The 17,910-nt window shown below is 26.5% G+C and overlaps 1 protein-coding gene across 1 annotated transcript in view; it reads right to left on the reverse strand.

Moving 5' to 3' along the window:
- LOC111635073 (serine-enriched protein-like) overlaps positions 1–17,910 on the reverse strand; it is a 46,138-nt gene that overhangs the window by 19,867 nt on the left and 8,361 nt on the right. Inside the window, exons 2-3 of the mRNA XM_023379922.1 lie at positions 8,323–8,512; positions 6,206–6,359 (exon numbers count right to left, since the gene is read on the reverse strand). Of these exons, the coding sequence (XP_023235690.1) occupies positions 6,206–6,359; positions 8,323–8,492 (324 nt within the window). The 5' untranslated portion in view covers positions 8,493–8,512. The remainder of the gene's footprint in view (positions 1–6,205; positions 6,360–8,322; positions 8,513–17,910) is intronic.

Genomic DNA, 17,910 nt, shown 5'->3' on the forward strand with positions numbered 1-17,910 from the left:
TGATAATGAATTCAATAAATAAAACAAATAAAATACTCAGAGGTGGGGAGATTACCACATAAAGCAGAAGAAAGATGTGCTTGCACGAATTATGGTGGCGGCACGAGAAATTTAACGCACATCAGGTATTTTTGAGGAGTGTACAGAACACGCTTCACAGATATAATGTTTGCATGTACGTTGAACGTCGCCATATCCAGAAGCTCTTGTAGAGGATCAGGATGCAAAGCGAAACAAACGCTTAAGAAGAATCATATACTTTTATAAAAAGAACATTGCTTTCAGTAAATAAAAATAAAATACAAAATTTCGAGATAAATCTATTCATTTTTTTTTCTTTCTTAAAAAACTTTAAATTTAAATAATAGAATAAAGATGAATTTGTTCTCATTTGAGCGAAAACTCAAGTGGCATCACTGAACTTTAAATTGTTAATAAATCCTTAATAAAAGATTTAAATTGTCAATAAATTTAAATTTTTAGAATAAATCGTTTTCACAATTTAAATTTTCGAATAAATCCTTTATTTATTTCTTCTTAAGGAATCTATCCTATAAGTTTGCAACAGGAATTTCGAAACATTCTGTATATACATCATAATTATTTTATTATTATGAATATTTTAAATGAGATTTTAAATTTTAGTTTCTAAAACAATTGAATGTTATCATTCGTTTCGCTTATTTTTTTATTATATTGTATATTTTATAGTAAAATACAATCACGAGAATTTTCTTTCCAAAAACAATTCCGCATACATACATTTTTTCAGTGCATTTATAGAGAAAGAGATTACTCTTTCTCTATAACTTTTCTCTAAAAAAATCATTCCCATTCGCATAATACTAGTTCTAAAATCTGATTTTTGATGGATTTTGATGGATTACTTAAAATATAATTATAAATATTTTTTTTTTACTTTTTAATAGTAATTTAGGATAAGACACTTCGATAAAACTTAAAACATGGTTAATACCTCAATGCCTTTTTGGTCTGTATTTTAGTTTAATTAAATTTTTCATTCATAAACCTAATGAACAACAGATTTATCATGCATTGGCCAATGTTTATTTAATAATTAAAACTGCAGTATGCATTTCTAAAACTAAAACAATGTTGTCATCCTCACTGTCAACCAATCTATAACACATTAAAAACCTAATCTGCAACCATAAACTTAATAAGATAAACTATACCTTACATAAAATTTTAATCAATTATATTAATTTTTTTATCATTATTATCATGCTATTATTATACTGTATATCGGTTTAAAAAAAGGTTGTAAATTAAAAAGCAGTTGAGGAGGACAATTGTTTTATTGTCGAAATGCATACTGGAGTTTTAATTGTTAAATAAACATTGGCCAGTATATGATAAATCTGTTCTTGATTAGGTTTGTGAATCAAAAATTTAATTAAAATGTGCTTGTTTATTGAGAAACTACATAAGATTAAGCATATCTTAAATGATTTCTAAAAAATATTCTCTAATTTTTTTTTTATTTTAATGACTATTTAAAGCATAATTATAAACATTTTCTATCTTTTATAGCAGTTTAGAGTAAGACATTTTCAAGACAACAAAAGTAAAACATGGCTGCTTATTAAAAATCTACAAGAGAAACATTTTAAAATTGAGCATGCTTGAAATGGTTTTGAAGATGGATTTTAAAACCATTTCAAGCATGCTCAATCTTATACGGATGATTTTGTCACTTTAATAATTATTTAAGATATAATTAATATGTTATACATTTTATGGTCGTTTAATATAACACATTTTAAGAAAAACAAAGATTAAGCAGAGTCGTTTATTGGATGCATTTTGAACGAGATTTTTAGTCTTTAAACAGTCTAAAAAATTGCCCCCGGTAGTTTTTTTAATCATTTTAATGATTAATTAAAATATAAATTTTAATATTTTTATTTTTTATAACAATATAGCCCAAGACCTTTCAAGAAAACAAAGATAAAAGATGGTTATTTATTGAAAAGCTACAAGGTACATCTTGAGATTAATAGTATCTTAAATTGTTTCTAACTCTGATGAGCTTTATCATTTTAATGATCACTTAAGTTATAATTATGGCTATTTTTTATTTTTTAAAGCAATTTAGAACAAGACATTTCAGGAGAAAAGTAAAATTTGGTCTTTTTTGGCAAGGTGTACTGTACTGTACATTTTTCAATTAAATGTGCTTTGTAAGTTTTTCGGTGGAAGTGTAAGGTAAATTTTAAAACTTATTGCCTTTTAATTCTGTTCATTGGAGTAGATGTAATAAGGCATTTGTAATAGGTACTGTACTTAATAAATAATCCACCAACAACTATCAAATATATTGCAATAAGGTAAATGAGAAGGATGAAGATAAAGCGAAATCGATCCGGGATTTAGGTAATGGAAAATCAGTAGCAATTAGTTGCTGTAATAATCTTCCTAAACACTAGTTATATTCGATATGTTACTCATGTTAGTGATTTGTTATAAAGTTAATATCGATTAAAAAGTGTAAATAATAATAATAATAATAATAATAATAATAATTAAATGTATTTTAAAAATTAGTAAAATTTATTGGAAANAAGAACTGTTAGAAATTGTATGCAGAACATAAAAATTCTGTTTGTTTACATTTCTAAGTATTATTTACTAGTTATATTCAAATGTAAATATATACTTATTTATTCAAATTTAATTGATTAGGCTGCAATTTTCAAATTGTAGACATAAATTTCCACTGGCGACTGTCTGACTGTCCTTTCTTAATCTCGAGAATGGAGTTAGATAGATAGATGAAAGTCGAGACCAGATATGAAAAGCTTAGGGACTGGAGGTCCCGATTAACTATATACGAACTTCCAGTTTGAAATAAAAGTAACATTATTTTAACTCAAAAATTTTCTCCAAAACTGAGTTAGATAGATGATCAGAATGACTATTGTTAACAGGAAAGTGCGATGTACAAGGGCAAAACACTTCAAATCGAGAGCATATATTTTAAATTAAATTAAAAATATGATTAAAAATCGCAGCACGACATTACGACGATGTTACAATAAATAATTGCTTGTTATACAAATATTTTTCAGTTCGTTTTATTTTACCACATCCTTCATCCATCGTAAAATATTAATATCTGACACAAGTTAGTGAACCTGTTGTTGCCAGGCTCAAAAATTGTGTATAGGAAATTTACAAAGTATTATACATTTATATCGATAAAAGTTGTGCTCTAAAAATCTTTTATTATGGCTTCATCTTATTTTTAGTATATTTGATTTGCGTGAACCACTTTAAAATCACTCGTTGGAGCCACAGAGATAAAAAAAATTCATCATATAATTATTGTACAATGTATTGTGCGTCAAAAAAATCGCACGGTATACGGCTGAGATGCATTTGAGATACTATAAAATTTGTAAATTCCAAGTATTATTATTAATATGTTATTAAATTAATGAACATTTATGCTGTAATGAATAGGATGGCGAAAAAATCAGTTAACCATTACGAAGATTAAGTTGTAATCTTATTCAAAACTGCTAAACAAAAAACAAACTCATTTTGAAAATACGCATTACAAAGCTTTAACAAATTAAATAATAACTTTAATATTAAAAAAAGGGATAAAACAGTTAACTGACTTCTGAGCCACCATGTATTGATATTTTATTATATTAATATATTAGTTTATAAAATGTGAAAAGAAAACGTGCTTCAACAACAAAGTAATTCATACAGTGCAACAAATATTTTTAATAATTGTGCATATGTTTAATATAAATTTAGATTTTTCTGAAAGATTTAAAATAAATCTTTTAGAAATACTTTAAGCTTTCTGAAAGTGCTTTCGTTTTGTTAGAGTTGTGCATACTACAGCACCTCTATCTGTACAGCTATGTGCATCCCCCATTTTGTGTGGAGACGATTGTAATACGATACGATTGTTTATATAATTTGCCAAGATCCACATCGTGAATAATTTAAGATGTCAGGTTGTAGTGTACAAAATTACAGTAATTCTGATCGAAAAGGTTAAATACTGTAATGCTTCGTTTACCAGAAGAAAAACAAAGATTACAATTAATTGTCAGCGAGACAAACGAATCCTAAAAATTTGCTATAGACTTTGAGGTATATATTATATTATTGACATGTGAAACAAGATGTTTAAGTTAGGGTTTAACATTTTTAAAACTGATTCTTGTACAACAATTGTCTGGAGAGAATTCTGTTTACACAATTCAAAAACTTTTGTTGTAGTGTATACCAGTTTATCTGTATTAAAGTTACTGCATTTGTTTTTAAGGAAAACAGAACTTTATAACAGAACTGCGTAACTTTGTGTAAGTAAAACAACAATCAGAAAAATTTACACTAATTGGGCTGCAATTTGAAAAAAAAAAAAATTGTACACCTAAAAATTCCCACTGTCGTCCGTCTGCCTGTTTGTTTGACTGTCTGTTGTCCTTCCTTAATCACGAGAATGGAGTTAGATACAGTCGCGACCAGACATGGAAAGCTTGGAGGTAGGAGGCCCAAATTAACTATTTAAATTCATAAATTTCCCCTGAAGGAAGTTAGATGACCGGCACGACTCTATTGCTAACAGGAAAAGTACGATGTACAGGGGCAAGACACTACTGAAATACAGTAATTGAGAACATTGTGACAACGTCACAATAATTTGTATTTATATAATTTTAGGAAAAATAAGCAAAATACAGACATATAATTAAGTACCAGATAGACATACAGTAGAGCGTCGTTTATCCGAATCAATTGGAGACTGGGGTCGTTCGGATAACTTATTTTTCGGATAACCGATTATGTACGAAAAAATATATTAACCTATCCCGTGTTGAAATTTTTCTCCGTTGCGTGTTGCCTCGCGTTGAATTTTCGACGATGTTAAGCCTAACGTAAACTTTTTAAAATAATAATCGTGGCTACTGTATCGTTAAAAATTATTTCTTTATTTTGTACAAACAAAATAAATATATTGAAAAATATAAAAACAATAAAAAAGTATACTTTAGAAGTTGATCTAGTATCAAAAACGTTCGATTCAGCACCACACACAGTGCTCAGAAAAAGACCACACAAAAGTGCCAGTGCTGCCAGCTAAAACACACACATCAACAAAAAAAATATTGGAGTAGCCCAAGATATAGCCAAATATTGCAGCGCCACAGCACTAGCGAAAATTTAAATTTGTCGACTGGAATTCTTTCGGATAACCGACTTTCGGATAAACGACACTCTACTGTATATACAGTATATGTTTTGGTTATTGAATGAGGCTATGACCATGTGGTCCAGTCAGATCATTTGATCAATGAAAATCAATTGATATTTAATTAATCGTTTAACTTTTTTTGATCGTCTTTATTTATTTTATGATTTTATATAAACATGTTCGGATATAAATTGCCAGAAATACTTGTAATATTTAATTTTACATATTGATAGAATAAAAAATAGCGAAATTTATAATATTTCAACCGTAACATTGTTATTACCAATAATAATGTTACGGTCGGCGCGGTAGCCAGCAGTCACTTCTTTAAATTAGGCAGATATTTTATTCAATAATTTAAGTTCACAAGTTAAAATAACGTATGACAATTTTTAAATGTCTACTTTTTTAATATTGTAAGTACCCTCGTAACTCTGACATATTGGGGCTAAGCACGTAACAAAAGCTGTAGCACAAAATGGCAAAGGCTCATATCCGTCTAGAGATGCCAAATGCATACTTTTACGTCAGTTAGACGTAATTATTATACTTTTTTGTAATAGAAAAGTGTAAAATAACGTAAAATTTACGTAACTGCGCGCACTCTTCTGATAAAACGAATGCACCTTAAAGAATGTTAATTAAAGATACCCACAATTACTCAGGAAATTATAAAAATATTCGTAGATAAAATATAAAAATTATTCTAATTTTAAAACTCTTTCTAAAAGAATTTACTTAGAAATTTTAGAATAAATTATATAAATTTTAAAAATGTATTTTAATATTAATAATAGCAATTTAAATTAAATATAATTCATAAAATATATTGTTAAAAATTAATATTTTAACTTGGAAAATTTTATCATCACATTTGCAATTTGTAGAGAAAGAAGAGAAAAAGTAATCTACACTTTATATCCAATCGCTAAATGTAATAATAGAAATTCGTGATGCAATTACCTGAGGGAAATGAATGTTGATGATAGGTTCGCTGCTTCTTTTCAGGAACAATTTCAATTTTGTTTCTTTAAATGACTCCCTTTTTTTAGTAGCTGATTCTTTTGGAAACGTTGGTTGTTGTTGTTGAAGTCCATAAAGGATCTTTTGGAAAACCCTGAATACACAAGTATACTATTTTGCCTTTCATTTTAAACATACGAATATTTTCTACATTTTATCGTTAAAAAATGTTAAAACATATATATGTTTTGTAAATAATTCTGTAATTTAATAAAAAAAAACAAAATACGAAGCAAAATAATTGGTTAAGGAAAACTAATTTAAAGAGTAAATATGAAAAACTAACGTAATTTCTCGAGGTAGAAAAATGTTAACTAATGATGCAGTAAAATAAATGTCAACTGTGTAAAAAAAATAAACAGCAATTGTAGAAATGCAAGAAAATAAGTATTAACTGTAAGAGGTAGGAAAATAAATGCTAACTTTGTAAAGTGTAGAAAAAACATTAATTGTAGGATGTAAGAAAATAAGCACAAGTTATGCAGGGTATAGGAAAATAAATGCCAACTGTAGAATGCAGAAAAGTAGCCTAAATATTAACTTCAAGGTGTAAGCGCATATCAGTTACATGAAAATAATTGTATTGTGCAGAAAATGAGTAATAACTGTAAAGTGTATGAAAAAGCATCAATAACAGGATGCAGAAAAGTAAGCATTAATTGCAGGGCAGAAGATAACAAACATCAACTAGATACAGGTAAATAAGCGTGAAGTGTAGACTACAGGCAAATAAACATTAATTATAAAGCAAAGAAAAATAATTGTAATACGAAGAGTGCTACTGTAAAAAATTAATGAAGAAATACGTTTTTACTGAGAATTTTTAAAAATGTTTAATATTTAAAAAAAATAATTTAAAAAGCATTACAATTAGTGACTGAAAAAATAAAAATAAAAAATAGAAAGTGAGAAAATTAAGAACATTTACGATTTTAATAAAATTAAACAATAAATTAATTTTTAAAATTTTAATTTTAAAAAGTTAAGAATTAATTATAGAAATTTAAATGAAATAAAAATTACTGTAATTTAAATAAACAATGTTATATAACAGAATTTAAAAAACTATTCTATTTAAGTTTTATTCTGTAACTTTAACAAGGATTTAACATAAAAGTTCACATAAATAACCTGTTAGAAGCAAGCGAAACAGAGGAGAAAAAAATGAGATATTTGGAAGTACTGTATGATCATATTACACAAGGGATGCCATTATCTGCCTGAAACCAATTTTGTGTCTAGCACATCACTGGTTTCAGACAATGTGTCCCACAGCATCAACATCAACACTTACAACTCCCTTCGTGCCCATAGAAACACAATTCCACCGAGTTCCTACTCCATTTTAATAAGGAACCTCAATACCTTATACTTGTAATATATACTTATAAAGTATAAAAAATGTCAACATCTTATTTTAAAGCAGGCAAAAAAAATATTTAAAAAAAAATCAATAAAAATATTTTTGTGCAGAATAAAACTAGACATTTTTATTTAATTCATCTTCGTTTTTGAAAGTATATATATGTTAAAATAATATTTGATTTAAGAGTTTAAAAAGTAAATCAATTGGAATTTCTTTATAAAAATTGAAAGAAAAGTACTGTACATTGAAGGCAACCTATTAACAACAAGTGACAAAGTGGTAAAAAGATAAATATAAAATGTTCTAGGATATAAAAAATAATTACATTTTGAAAAAAATAAATTTAAAGTATTAAAAATAATTAAATTTTCTTGAAGTTTTAATAAAATTAATTTTAAAAAGTAAAATTACGAGCGCATAATGAAATTATAATTAATTCCAAACGTTAAGTGTGTGCATCTTACAATTGAAAATAAATAAAATTTTTGGAAATGGTAGAATATATACATATAAGGGCTTGAAATATGAGAAAGAAATTAATTTTTTACAAAATAAATTTCAAAAAATAAGAAAATTACGAGCGCAAAACACAATTTAAAAGAATCTTCAACAGGCGAGTAGCAAACTTTGACATATTCCACTATTGAAAATAAATAAAATTTTTCCAACTATTATCTATATATTTGAATACCTGCTTCTTGCAGCTAAAACTGCTTTGACAGCACAAACAGGTTCGCGTGTTTCTCCAACCAAAAAAGTCACATCGCATAGTTCTGGCATACTTGCTAAGAATTTCATATCCTCTGCCAAACCTGGTTTATCTTCAAACACTGTGTAATCATCATCCTCTTCTTCTGCCATCTTAAACTACGAATAAGGTTCTAGAAAATAGATTTATGTATATAAAAACATAGGATTTTTAGATGTTTCTCTGATACAATATTTCAAAAAAATACAATTTTATTGTAGGTAATTCTTATTTTTTGGTAAACGTATTCTCCGAGGAGATCGTAAGGATTTTTGAATTTTATTTGAATATTTTTCTTTATATAATATATTGAAGTATTTATATCAAGAATAAATTTAATTTAAAACATTTTTGTAATTTATTTTATAATTTAAATAAAATAATTTGTAAACTTAATTTATTATATCAAATTAATTCCTTATTTTACTTTAAATATTTTATGTATTACATTTTAAAATAATATTATTAGAAGAAAAAAGTGAAGTTAATTTAATTTAAAGTTCTGTGATATCACTTCCGGTATTTGATGTATGTGAATACAGTAAATTATTGCCGTCATGCAGCATTTATAAACAAATAAAATACTCAGAGGTGGGGAGAAGCACATAAAGCAAAAGAAAGATGTGCTTGCACGAATTATGGTGGCGGCACGAGAAATTTAACGCACATCAGGTATTTTTGAGGAGTGTACAGAACACGCTTCACAGATATAATGTTTGCATGTACGTTGAACGTCGCCATATCCAGAAGCTCTTGTAGAGGATCAGGATGCAAAGCGAAACAAACGCTTAAGAAGAATCATATACTTTTATAAAAAGAACATTGCTTTCAGTAAATAAAAATAAAATACAAAATTTCGAGATAAATCTATTCATTTTTTTTTCTTTCTTAAAAAACTTTAAATTTAAATAATAGAATAAAGATGAATTTGTTCTCATTTGAGCGAAAACTCAAGTGGCATCACTGAACTTTAAATTGTTAATAAATCCTTAATAAAAGATTTAAATTGTCAATAAATTTAAATTTTTAGAATAAATCGTTTTCACAATTTAAATTTTCGAATAAATCCTTTATTTATTTCTTCTTAAGGAATCTATCCTATAAGTTTGCAACAGGAATTTCGAAACATTCTGTATATACATCATAATTATTTTATTATTATGAATATTTTAAATGAGATTTTAAATTTTAGTTTCTAAAACAATTGAATGTTATCATTCGTTTCGCTTATTTTTTTATTATATTGTATATTTTATAGTAAAATACAATCACGAGAATTTTCTTTCCAAAAACAATTCCGCATACATACATTTTTTCAGTGCATTTATAGAGAAAGAGATTACTCTTTCTCTATAACTTTTCTCTAAAAAAATCATTCCCATTCGCATAATACTAGTTCTAAAATCTGATTTTTGATGGATTTTGATGGATTACTTAAAATATAATTATAAATATTTTTTTTTTACTTTTTAATAGTAATTTAGGATAAGACACTTCGATAAAACTTAAAACATGGTTAATACCTCAATGCCTTTTTGGTCTGTATTTTAGTTTAATTAAATTTTTCATTCATAAACCTAATGAACAACAGATTTATCATGCATTGGCCAATGTTTATTTAATAATTAAAACTGCAGTATGCATTTCTAAAACTAAAACAATGTTGTAATCCTCACTGTCAACCAATCTATAACACATTAAAAACCTAATCTGCAACCATAAACTTAATAAGATAAACTATACCTTACATAAAATTTTAATCAATTATATTAATTTTTTTATCATTATTATCATGCTATTATTATACTGTATATCGGTTTAAAAAAAGGTTGTAAATTAAAAAGCAGTTGAGGAGGACAATTGTTTTATTGTCGAAATGCATACTGGAGTTTTAATTGTTAAATAAACATTGGCCAGTATATGATAAATCTGTTCTTGATTAGGTTTGTGAATCAAAAATTTAATTAAAATGTGCTTGTTTATTGAGAAACTACATAAGATTAAGCATATCTTAAATGATTTCTAAAAAATATTCTCTAATTTTTTTTTTATTTTAATGACTATTTAAAGCATAATTATAAACATTTTCTATCTTTTATAGCAGTTTAGAGTAAGACATTTTCAAGACAACAAAAGTAAAACATGGCTGCTTATTAAAAATCTACAAGAGAAACATTTTAAAATTGAGCATGCTTGAAATGGTTTTGAAGATGGATTTTAAAACCATTTCAAGCATGCTCAATCTTATACGGATGATTTTGTCACTTTAATAATTATTTAAGATATAATTAATATGTTATACATTTTATGGTCGTTTAATATAACACATTTTAAGAAAAACAAAGATTAAGCAGAGTCGTTTATTGGATGCATTTTGAACGAGATTTTTAGTCTTTAAACAGTCTAAAAAATTGCCCCCGGTAGTTTTTTTAATCATTTTAATGATTAATTAAAATATAAATTTTAATATTTTTATTTTTTATAACAATATAGCCCAAGACCTTTCAAGAAAACAAAGATAAAAGATGGTTATTTATTGAAAAGCTACAAGGTACATCTTGAGATTAATAGTATCTTAAATTGTTTCTAACTCTGATGAGCTTTATCATTTTAATGATCACTTAAGTTATAATTATGGCTATTTTTTATTTTTTAAAGCAATTTAGAACAAGACATTTCAGGAGAAAAGTAAAATTTGGTCTTTTTTGGCAAGGTGTACTGTACTGTACATTTTTCAATTAAATGTGCTTTGTAAGTTTTTCGGTGGAAGTGTAAGGTAAATTTTAAAACTTATTGCCTTTTAATTCTGTTCATTGGAGTAGATGTAATAAGGCATTTGTAATAGGTACTGTACTTAATAAATAATCCACCAACAACTATCAAATATATTGCAATAAGGTAAATGAGAAGGATGAAGATAAAGCGAAATCGATCCGGGATTTAGGTAATGGAAAATCAGTAGCAATTAGTTGCTGTAATAATCTTCCTAAACACTAGTTATATTCGATATGTTACTCATGTTAGTGATTTGTTATAAAGTTAATATCGATTAAAAAGTGTAAATAATAATAATAATAATAATAATAATAATAATTAAATGTATTTTAAAAATTAGTAAAATTTATTGGAAATTAGAATAAGAGATAAGAATAAATAGAAGTATTTTGCATTTAGAAACAATAATAAATCAATACTTTAGTTTATACTTATATTTTTAATCGTTTCTGTGTTTAATTTTTATTTTTATTTAATTATATTTTGGAAAAGATTGAGTATTCTTCGGTAAGAGATAAATAAGATAATTACAGTAGCCCTATATACAAAAAATTAATTAATTAAAAAACCATTAACAAGACATTTATTTTTTAAATTAAAGAAGATTTAAGAAATAAATTTGACGAAACACGAAATACAAAAATAAATTATTATTATTCAAATTATAATTCAAATTCTTATGTAAATTGTTAGTCCAGGCAAAGAAAAAGTAAGAATTAAACATGACGTGGATTTACTTTCTATCTGGCTCTATAAATGCACACTCTCAGGCACCTATTTGAATGAACATGTATACTATACAGTATATAGAGGCTACATACAGTCGACGCCCCTATAACACTGTTGATAATTCTGTTTTATATGAATTCCATGTTGTACGAGTCACTTAGATTTTAAAATACGTGAGCCGTTCACAGCCCGGCACACGTATTTTAAAATCTAAGTGACTCGTACAACATGGAATTCATATAATTATAAAACAGAATTATCAACAGTGTTATAGGGGGGGTCGACTGTATATAGATCATATACATCGGATGAAATCCAACACCCTATAATAAGCATATAAGCGCGAAGACGTGGATTCAGTCCCCACCCGGACAACTGAATCGACGTCTTCCACTTAAGTTTATGATTTCGACATAATTCTATTAATAAACTATTTATGGAATCAATAAATATACAGAAATCAAGAAAATTTCTATTAATTTCCTTTGCAATATTTAAAAATATATAAAATATATATGGAGAGAAAACAGCCCGAAGTCGTTTAAAAGGTAGGCTATCGGAAAGTGTTGTTTTAAAATATTCATCAAGAAATAAACTGAACAAGTGAGATGCACTTGTAATAACAGCTTTCTTTAAATTATTAATTCGCTATAACGTTTGTTTTTTTAAATAAAAAATGAAGTATAAATTTCTAATAGAAAGAGATAATAAACTGTATAAAGTCGCCATTTTGTTTCGTGCGATAAAAACGAAGAAATTTATAAACATGGATCTTACAGTTTGGCATGCCAAGTATATAAGTCAATTTTATTCGTATCAAGTATGTTTGTTATACACAAGCAGGCAGGCATAAAAGTTCGATTACGAAAGATCAGGATGATGTACACGCGAATTTCGACCGTAATAAAGCTAATAGAGGTAAGAAAAGATGTTTTGTTCCCTGTAGTGGTCCACGACACAGAAAGAGATTGTCAAGTGACTAAGAATAAATGTGATAAAATGGATCAGTTTGTTCGCATGTATCGCAGCAAAGCATAGAAAAAGAAGGAAAACGGAAACAAACAAGACAACAGAGAAGAAAAACAAGAAAACAGAAAGATAATACCGAAATGGAAAAAAGAAGAAAGTGTATATTTCATGGTGGAAAAAATGACTTCAGAATAGTCAACGATTCTGAAAAGGAAAATAATGGAAATTTCTTCACACCAAACAGGGAAAGGTAGAAATTATCAATTCCAGAATTTACCTGAAGCAAATTGACACTTTGCATTCATTAATGGATGCAAAGTGAGTTTTTTTGTGATAGTCTCATGTTTACATATCAAGCAATTAATTTGTATGAATTATACAGCTAGCGAATTATTTATTAATTTGCTCACTACATAATTGATACAAATCTCGAGAAAAATAATCTCGAAAAGACAAAAGTACAACGTTTTCTTATCTGTAATAAAAACCAATTTAATTGTCAAGAGAATAGAAATTTAAAATAAAATCTGTGAATAATAATACTGGAGTAGGTAAGTTTACAGTACGTTAAATGCTTGGAACTTAAGTTGATGTTAAGAATGTTTGCATTTTCAGCTCGGTTTATATCACACTTAGCAGAAAACTTTTAAAGTCACATAAATTAGAATTAAAAGCAAAGATAGCATTTAGAGGATTAAAGCAACAAATTTCTGAGGAAGTTAAATGGCGTTTTTCATTCTGTTGAAAGATGCGATTCTTTACTTCGAAGCTGATCTAGAAAAACTAGGTCAGTTCTAGAAGAATTATAGCACAACAGGAGGCACAAAATAATTCCCATGAATCAACAACCTTCATTAGCAGAACATTGATTGAAACCAAAAAAGTTTATCTTATTTACAAGTAGAGAAGTGAGTTCTCAATGTAGTTATCTTTTGTGAGTTTACTATATTTACCTGTACAGATCATAAACTTTGCTTAAGACGCTTTAAGGCAAATGTAGGATAGCAGATGTAAAATTTTGTGAAGATTCAGTAAGATTTACTAACTTTTTGTCAAGTTTAGTAAATTGTCCAACTAAAGAACGTACAAGACAATTTAATAGCAATTTTTCAAAGTAAAAGTAATTTAATGAAAGGGAAAGAAATATTTAAAAAAAATCACTTTTGCTTCCAACCAAAATTAATTCACAGTTGTTACAAGGTAGCTAAAGTTTTAAAGATGGTTTATAATTAAAAGAAAAATCAATAAACTTTCAATTAAATTTAAAGTAAAACCATTTATGATTATAGAAAAGCTAGAATCACAACTTGCTCTCAAATCAGAAAAATCATAAGCTGACTAAAATAAATGCTAAAAATCATTTAAAAAACAATAGGTAACAGATTCCTTAATTTAAAGTTGAAAATAAACGCTTCATCTTAATTCAGATAATTCTAACCTTTATTATGATAGGAGACAAAGTTCTAATGTTTCGAACAACGTTACTGATATAGAAAAACTTGTGTGACAATATGTCTTATGAGATAAGACAGCAATCTCAGCTCAATCTTAATACAGCTATTGGACATAGAAAGCTTTCCGTCTACCGGAAAGATTATCTTTGTTAATAAGTTTCTTTGTTATGTTGAAAGGAAGAAATGCCATGGTATTATTTTATGATTCATTTATTTTATTGTGTATCGTGTAAATAGATGAGTGGTGTTGCTTCTTATAAATGATCGGTTGGATTGACACACGAAGAAAAACAAGACAAGATACTATCGAATGACAGTTGATATAAACTAGTTCTCGATTACAATAATACTTTTTAGAGTAATATTCGGTAAATATCATGAAATCATTTACTAGACATCATGTATTGATTAATTATATCAAATTAGTCAAATATTTCACATAATTTAGCATGTTTCGGAACTAAATGCCTTTTTCTTGAATGAAACTATATTTCTCTGCTATAAAATAGATAACTTAAATATTAAGGGACTTCCATAAATTATGTAACGCATATATGATTGGATGAGTGTGTAGGTAATCTCTACGAATGACCCTTGTAACGCATCCTAGATGAAAGTGTTTACAAAAATGCTACGTAATACAAGGATCTCAACCCTTAAGTAATTTTTGTTTCTGAAGTCTTCCATAACGAATCGTACTGTTTATGTTACAGCTTGTACATTACACGTGTAATTAATAAAATAATGTAACATTCAGTGCCCAGTGATGTGTATTATTTTTTAGTACAATAAAAAAATACGCATTACGTCATTCTGGGATGGTATGTGCGAAAACGTTACACAGCATTACAGGAGTGGGATTGTAGTTTAAAAGTATAAAATAGTGTTATATAATTTATAGATGATTCTTAAGAATCATTAACAAATCATTCTTCAAATTGTCAGAGTTACAAATTTATACTCTGCATATGTAGCCTATATACATTGATAATATACATAATTTTAATTGAAAATTGCACAAATGATTCCTCGAAGACAAAATGTTCATTTCAGAATGGAAATGAATCGATTTCTGAACATAGACTCGAATAATAAATATCATAACTTACTCCGTTTTCTAATACTCTTTAAGATTAAAGAGTACTGTTAGAAAATAAGTGTACTATTCTTCAATGGAATTTAATCTTATAAGAACATTTTTTCTGTATTCTGCCCAGAGTTACAGAACCTTTTCACGAGAATGAATGTAACTTGGCATCATGTTGCGAATTGCAAAGATTCTCATAATGTTACGTTCAGGAAATCAAAACCTTTTTTTTTATAAAAAAAACCACTTTTGGCCATTTTATGGCCTTCTTCAGATTACAGTCAATAGAAAAGAAAGATTTATAATGCAAATTTAAAACTTAAAAATTGATTGTTTAAGTTTTAAATTCCATGTAAGTTAATTCAAGATGGGTACCAGGTTTCGTGTATTTTCATAATAACGCGTTATAGCGAGGTTTGACTGTGTATTCATCCAATAACTGAATTAATATTGAGCTAAATAAATGTACTCTTATAAAGATTAGGAGTTAACTTGTTAATGGAACTACACTCTATGAAATATTAATTTTTAATATACAGTATACCCCGATTTTACGACTTGTATAAATTTTCTGTTATCATTGTATAAATTATATTTTTTATGGTCATCTTTATGTGATATTATATGATTTAAGTAATTTCCAGGAAGGTAACCTCAATTTATAACACCGAACTTATAGAAAATCTATTGGTTAATACAGAAGGATTTTCTATTTAATATTAATAGAGAAGATTCTCTCGAAAGTATTCATTCACACTTTATAGGGACGGCGATTTGAGGGCGCGTTATATCGAGGTTTGACTCGATATAGCGCACTAAATCACTAATCAATAGATAAGGGCCCAAACAAGAGAATATTATTATTTTTTCTCTAATTTTAAACGCAATAATTCAAAACTTAAATGTTCAATTTAACCTTATTTTTAAAGATTCTTTTTTATTGAATTAAATAACAGTCAATGTAAAAAGAAATTTAAATTCGTTTTTTTATTACTTTTTTCTTTTAAAGTAAATTATATATATATTTATATTAATATTTTTCTATTGAAGAATCGACAAATTATTGATTAATCGATTATAAAATATGTTAAACCATTCATCCATTTCAAATTATATATTTGTGTAAAATATCATTAAACAAGGCCAATTATCATTCGAAAATTCATAAATTTAGATATTTCATTTACTTAAATTAGTTGTTAACACGCCTGAAGCTTAAATTACATTATTATCCATTTTAAGATCATCGAATCTTCGAATCTTTGATCTTACTTTCATTATTAAGATTTAAGTTATTAATTATAAATTATTTTGATAAATTCAATATATTAATAATTTATTATTCTCCGTATTAAATTACATTATAACTTATTTCTTCCTCTAAAATTAGCGCTATTCAGTAGAGTGTTCAAGATGCTCTTTATAATTTCGAGTAAAAAAAACGAAAGTTTTATATTATTATATTTGCTATTTTATTTTATAAAAAAATAACATTTTTACTAACATGTCATGTGTTTTTATCATAATTTTTAAGTTGAAAGACATCTCGCTAGATGTTCTTACAGCTTAAAATTCCTTCAGAAAATACCTTGCTAAGTGATCTTACAACTTAATTTTCTTTCTAGAAAATTTTCAATTTTAAAGTTCTGTAGAAGAAAAAAAATCTTGCGAGATGATTTTTCAACTCAAAATTTCGCTAAAAAATACTTTGCTAGATATTTACTAGCGAAACTTCAAATTGCCAGATCAATTTTAGATTGGGAGATCATCTAGTGAAATTTAAGGCTTGTGAATTTGTTTTTATATTATTTTTTTCTACATACAAAACATGGATTTAAAATAAAATCATACAAACGTGACGATTAAGATGCAATAATCTTTAAATATACCGGTAAATTCATTTTCTCCAACTAGAATATATATTTTTATTGTCTGTTTAATAATAAACAGAATAAAATTAGATTTTTGTATGTTAAAATTAAAACGAAAATAACCTGAATATTTTGTTGCAGTATTATTACACAATATAAAAAATTCTGTTAAAAGTAATATAGTTTTGATAGCATTTATCGAAGCATGAGAGTATCTTCAAAACAAACAATGGATTTGATAGAAATACTTTACAAATGATGCAGCTGATACTGTCAGTAAAAATAGAAGTAATACATCAAAATATGAATATTTATTTTATTTCTATTTAAAATAAATTAATCTTTCATTATTATAAAACTTGTTTAACATTGTAAAATATTTGTTAAATACGTGCTAAAATCTTTAGTACTTTCTTATTATGTTTTTTGCATATTTTAGCATTTTACTTGTGTGGTTTCCTGTTTAGCAGAAAATTTTGCACTTATTTTTGCACAAAAAATGCCTAAACTACTTAACCATTAATCTAAAGCTGAAAATTTTTAAAATTTTAATATATAGTTAATTAAATTAAGTAATTAAACAGTAAAAAAAAGACAGACATTTATAGCTTTAANTGTAATAATCTTCCTAAACACTAGTTATATT

Source organism: Centruroides sculpturatus, unplaced genomic scaffold (genome assembly GCF_000671375.1).
Source record: "Centruroides sculpturatus isolate CEXI.00-Female unplaced genomic scaffold, Cexi_2.0 scaffold720, whole genome shotgun sequence".
Classification (NCBI taxonomy): domain Eukaryota; kingdom Metazoa; phylum Arthropoda; class Arachnida; order Scorpiones; family Buthidae; genus Centruroides; species Centruroides sculpturatus.